Source organism: Hipposideros armiger, unplaced genomic scaffold, assembly GCF_001890085.2.
Source record: "Hipposideros armiger isolate ML-2016 unplaced genomic scaffold, ASM189008v1 scaffold_175, whole genome shotgun sequence".
Lineage (NCBI taxonomy): Eukaryota > Metazoa > Chordata > Mammalia > Chiroptera > Hipposideridae > Hipposideros > Hipposideros armiger.
This window is the reverse complement of record NW_017731525.1, coordinates 164600-170599: the sequence shown is the minus strand read 5'-3', so window position 1 is coordinate 170599 and position 6000 is coordinate 164600. Positions and strand designations below refer to the sequence as shown.

General features: G+C 33.6%; 1 protein-coding gene across 5 annotated transcripts in view; it reads left to right on the top strand.

Moving 5' to 3' along the window:
• PRKG2 (protein kinase cGMP-dependent 2) overlaps positions 1-6000 on the top strand; it is a 106661-nt gene that overhangs the window by 51370 nt on the left and 49291 nt on the right. For all 5 annotated transcript variants that reach the window (XM_019652163.1, XM_019652160.1, XM_019652161.1 and 2 more), the window contains 2 exons: positions 1516-1593; positions 3167-3261. In XM_019652163.1, coding sequence (XP_019507708.1) covers positions 1516-1593; positions 3167-3261 — 173 coding nt within the window. The remainder of the gene's footprint in view (positions 1-1515; positions 1594-3166; positions 3262-6000) is intronic.

The following is a 6000-nucleotide window of genomic DNA, read 5'->3' as shown; positions in this document are numbered from 1 at the left end:
AAAGGATAACTATTGCATTGTTCTGTACACCTGAAACTAACAATAAAATAAATAAATAAATAAATAAATAAATAAATAAATAAATGAAGTGGAGTTCCCCCTGGAGCTTCCGGAGAGGAACACAGCCCTGCTAGCACTGAGCTCAGTCCTGAGTGACCCAACAAAGAGAAATCTAGTTGAGCCACACTGTGCCTGGACACTCTGACCCACAGGCACATTAAATGGGTGTTGTTTTAAGCCACTAAATGTGGTTATTTGTTCCAGCAGCAATAAAAAACTAATGTGCTTGTGTTCTCTAAGTCTTTGAAAGTAAATGTTCTTATTTGAACTTCATGGATTGATGGAAGTGAAATTCAAAGCAGAACTGGGATTTGAATCTACTAGATCTGTTTGGCTTCAAAGTAATTTGTCCCTTAAGATATTATGCTTCTTTCCATGAGGTTTAAATGTATCGTAAAGAGTACATAGTGCTACGTAAATAAAAGGCATGTTTCATAGTATTAGGAATAATATTGATTCCATAAATGGAAAAAGGTTTTGAGAGTAAATGACCAAAAAAGATACTGAAATATAGTAGATACAAAAGTAGTTTTGTTTCAATTTTACTTTCACGTCTAAAAGAAAAAGAAGAGACATTCTTATGTTGTTAACTATACCTTTTAAAAAAATTAAGTCCATTTTTGCTTGTATAAATGATTAAGACCACTTGAGTTCTGTGACTTTGAGACAGAATCACATTAAAGTAAAGTAGGGGTGGACAATTTTATCCAGTTTTTGTTCTCTAAGAGGCTGAATTGCTCTTTTGGTCTGGCAGGTGGATGAATTTTTCCTACCCAAGGATTCTTTCATTGTACACGCATATAGGAGGGAAACAAAGAAATAAGTGACAGTTTGGGATTTCATGTGGATAAAACTACATGGGAGAACAATTTACATGTAAAAAATTCTAATGTCCATCTTTTATAATGATAAATCTTTGGGGAAAATCCATATGAAAGAGCTACTTACTGTGTATGGTAGAATTTTCCCAGCCTTTGCTCTTCAAGGAATTCAAAATGGAGGCTGATATTCCTACTATCTGTTGGCGATAATAGTTTCAGTTTATTAGATAATCATTTGTTCTTTTTTTAAACTCTAGCCTAGATTTAGTATCAGACTGTTGCAGATCACTAAGCAGTTTACATCTAGATTATTTAGGTGAAAGCTACCTGGATATCAGTGATGATTGCTGTGCTCTCATTTCTCTTCATGTCTTCAGTCTCCATGCCTGAGATTCAGCATTCCAGGTGATTTTTTTTTTCTGTGAAACATAAGCATAAACACAGACAAAAAACCAAAAATTTCCTTCCTTTTCCACAGTTTACGACTGCGGTGTTTTAAAAGGTTACAGATGCAATAGCAAAAACTAAAAGAGACAGGTGTGAATGATGATTTAAAAGACACAATGATTTCTTTAGCTCTTCTTGGATGCATCTCCACTGGATCTAACCTTTTCTTTTCCTCTCATCCCAATAGGAATACTATGACAAAGGAGATTATATTATACGAGAGGGCGAGGAAGGAAGTACCTTTTTCGTTTTAGCCAAAGGAACGGTAAATATTAATTATAGCTCACTTAAATCACAAAGTCTTTCCAAATCAATTTCCCTTAAGTACAGCAGGGCTCTGCATTGTAGTATGAGAAGTCTTCTGCATTGAACAGGTAATGGTGCTCCTGCTCAGAAGATTCTGGTGTGGTGCCGTCTGAGTGCTGGGTTTGGGGACACAGGAGACTTGTAATGGGTTCCAGCTGAGACAGTAACTTCCTAGTGACCTCAGGAGGTTACTTTAACATTTTTGGACCTCATTTCGTTGTGTATAAAATGACTGGATTATTTCTAAGGCTCCTTCTAGCTACGAGTGGATGATTTTCAGCTTGCCCCAGGATCCAAGGTCAGGGCTGGAACATTTTCCCATTTATTAGATATGACAAACAGCTGGTAGAGGAGAAGGGACTCAGCAATTGAGGACAGCAATGGTCAGGCATCAAGCTATAGGATGGTTTGGCTCAGGACTTTCATTCATATAGGATAGCTCAAGTTGATTGAGGTGCTGATGAAAATTTTATTCTAATATATACAATAGATCTTTGTCTTTACCTATGTTTTGAGTGGGTAACATGTTGACTCTTTACAATGGTCCTTAAGAGATAAAAAAAAAGCATTTGTCAAATACTGAAAGACAATAAAATCTTGAGCACCTGTGTCTGTAAACTGTCAGACTTTTACAAATGCTCTTTCTTTCATGAATAAAAGTTTATCATCAAAGAGTCAGGCACTGCCCTTTGTAAAATGGTGTGTGGGTGAACTTTGAACTGGGCCCCCAGTGAAGGAAAAAAAATTAACAAAATAGTTTCAAACTTCAGAAACTCTCCAACACTGAGAACCACTTTTATCATTTCTCCCCGACCTGGATCCCATGCTTTGAAAGAATTCTGGCTAATAAACACACTGCATTAAAATTGTTTTAAATTCCTTGTGACTTTGATACATGCTAATCAGAATTTCTAATCAGCATCAAGCAACCCTTGTTGCCATGTTGAACTGTAATAATTCTAGCCACAAACAAGGAATATTGAAGTTTTTGTTTGGCTCTACCATGGGGGTTCTTAAACCTTCCTGGGCTGTGGATCACAATGACCCATGAAAGTTTGTGGGCCCTTCTCCACATCCATATTTTTCATTCAGTTTTGGAGGGTACACAGGATTCAGCGAGTCAATTGTAAATAACAAATTCAGAACTCCTGATACACAGCCTTGTTCTTGATTAATTTGTCAACTCTGTTTGGCGTTGTGAAACAATCAAAGTTTCTACAGGACAATTATTATTTGCTTTGAGTATCCTTGGGAAGGAGTCACTGGATTCACATAAACATTGTTAACTTTGGGAGGTAGGATTTGAATGGAGCGTCTTCCTCTTACAGAAAGTGAAGTCATTTGATCGTGTTAAATCACAGAATTTCTTGGTCCACCCAGATTGTCTTAACTACTGCAAAATTAAACAAAGGCTTGTCTTTTTCCTTGTTCAGTCAAGTTTATATAGAGCTGGAGGGTTTGGTTGAATAGATATGCGCTCAGATTCTTCTTTTCTCTTCTTCCTCTTTTTTTAATTGTTTGATATTACTTAGGTAAAAGTCACCCAGAGTACAGAGGGCCACGATCAACCACAACTGATAAAAATACTGGAGAAAGGAGAATATTTTGGAGAAAAAGCTCTTATCAGGTGAATGCATGACTTTATATATCATATTAAAATAATTCTTTGATTGTTTTGTATGTGCAACCACTCACGTAGAGTTGTCAAACTGAGCTGCCAAATCAATGGTAGCCAAAGTCCAGGAATTAAACAAAAATTATAAACTAATGTCTAAAAAAATTCATTGCTGTGAAGCAAATAAGTGTACTATTTTTGCCCTAGAAATAAATTGAAAAGTCTTAAGTTTGTTAGTGAAAATAAGATGCTGTCTTAGAATTTTTAGTTTAAAAAAGAGAGAAAAAGATTAAAGAAATGAAAATTTTAATTTTCTCTTACAAATGAAATTTTATATTTCCAGGTTTGAAATATTGTTGTTTTCCCCCTTTAAAAAAATATCAGATAACTACTTTACATACTCTGTGTGCTTTTTAATCATCATGACTCATGACAAAAGTTATATTTTCTTAAGAATTTTTATCAACTCATTTTGCGAGTTTCAGAAACAACTTAAAATTATGTATTTGAAATTTCTACCTGAACCTTAGGTCTTTTGAGGTATGAATTTATTTATTTATTTATTTATTGTTTTTTTCATGGTTTTTTTTGTTGTTGTTGTTAGTTTCAGGTGTACAGAACAATGCAATAGTTATCCTTTTCACCCTCACAAAGTAACAACCCCTCTCCCCCGGAGTTTATTTATTGTTGATCTGCCTTATGGAAGAAATATTTATAAAGGTTAATCAAGTGGCTCAGGAGATATTTTTTACCTCCTGGAACTCAAGAAAACTACCTCAAAATGGAAGAAATATATTTTCATAAATGTAAATAACTTTTAAAAGATCAAGTTAAAGTTTCGAGCAATACCTTCTTTTGGAGTCATATGTTTTTAAATAATACTTGAAATTAGTTCAGAAATGCCTTAAAATTTATATTATTACTAAATGCTTTCACTTTATAAATAAAATAAAATCATATGCTCATAAAAAAGAGTAGTATTTCTCTTTATTTGTATCTTCCTCCTAAGTCTTGTCTAGAAAGCCTCAGTTCCGCTGATTTGTAGGTCAGGATTACACAAGGACAGAACAAACAAAAAGTATTCATAAATTAATATCTGAAGATAAATTTTGTTGTTTAGAAATCATAAAGCTCTGATTTTAAAAATAAAGTTCAACTATTTAAATTTAATAAGTAATGGTTCTTATGTAAACAATTTAAAAATGAAATTTAAAGACAAGTTGAATTTTTCTTTCCCATTTGCTAGCTGGTAATGAACATATTTCAATATCAGAGAAATTGTTGTTTTTTTAGTTTAGAATAGAAGACATTCATGTAATAGAATCATGTAATGTCATTATTCAAGACTTCAATGTATTTGTTCTTAAATTTGTGGATTATTCTTTTCATACGTCCAAGCAAAACAACTAAAGATTGAAAGTGCAGAGAACTTTATAAATGTACTATAGAGTCAAAGCAGCTTGTGAAAGAAAATATGCTATCTAGTTTTGCTAGATCTGAAATAATTGATGGTGTATGTTTCAGCTAGCCAATTATAGTGTTTTCCCATGAGAAACCTGGGAATCTATATTTAATTTAAAGACCCAACTCCCCAAAGTATTTGAAAGCATAAAGCAAAAACCAATGAGAAGGAAAGTTGAATACAAATATTTTTTACACTTTTGTGTATTTTTATGCATTGCTTCTTAGGGTCACTGACTGTGAGTCAATATTCCTTAAATTCTGTATATTTCCATAATTTGACATTAAATAGTCCCAAGAGTTCGTTCAGAATTCTATGTGCAAAAATAAATCCATGGCACTTACACAGTTATTATGAAAGAACATGTATATATTTACAAACTTCTAATACTTATAAAGTGTTTGCAAAGAATATTCTAGTCAAAATAATGACACTGAGAGATGAAAAGGATGCCATACCTCTCTCTTCTTTTTGAAATCCCAAATCAAATAGTTGGCCCACATCCAAGGTCATATCTGTCTCTATATCTCTATATCTATAGATATGTACACACATACAAGCTGAGTACAAACTACCCAGCTCCCAACCCAACAAGCTGAAATTTTTTCACAGATATCTTCCAGCAAGGACCTTGTAAAGTTGGGAGGGACTGTGGGTCATGTCAGAAGGTCTCTGGATGCCAGCTATGTGGATAGGGGATTTCTGTGGAATGTAGAGGTGGGCTTTCAAGGTTCTTTGCCCCATCACCAAGAGAAGATGAAAGAACTATACTTTGGGTGATGCCACTTTTGATGAAGTTGCTTAGAGCAGTATCAATATGCTTGCTATTCCAGGTTACCATAAATGAATTTCAGAGCACTGGGCACCATATGGGTGTACATTTTTTCAGTGTCTTTAGTTTACAACTAATAGAGGGAGGAAACGAGTATAAATTAAGGTCTCTAAAGAAATAGTTTAGCCAATGCTTAACAGATTGGTAGGCATTAGGTTTTAAATTTATCATCATTAGATCGTATGCCTTAATTCATTGTATTTAAGATATCACTTGTAAGATGCAATATTATGAACCCCTGAAAAAGAAAGACAATGTTGTTAATTACATAATGACTCAACATCAGTTGTAAGACAAACTCTGATTTCAGAGATTTTAATGCAAAATGTACATATTAGATCCTATAAAATTAAAATATTTTAGTGTTATTTAATTTATAGAGTGTTAGGGCACTAAAACAATTCTTTGGGTTTTATTCTTGATTGGGTTATTATATGTTAATTACTTGAATATTTTC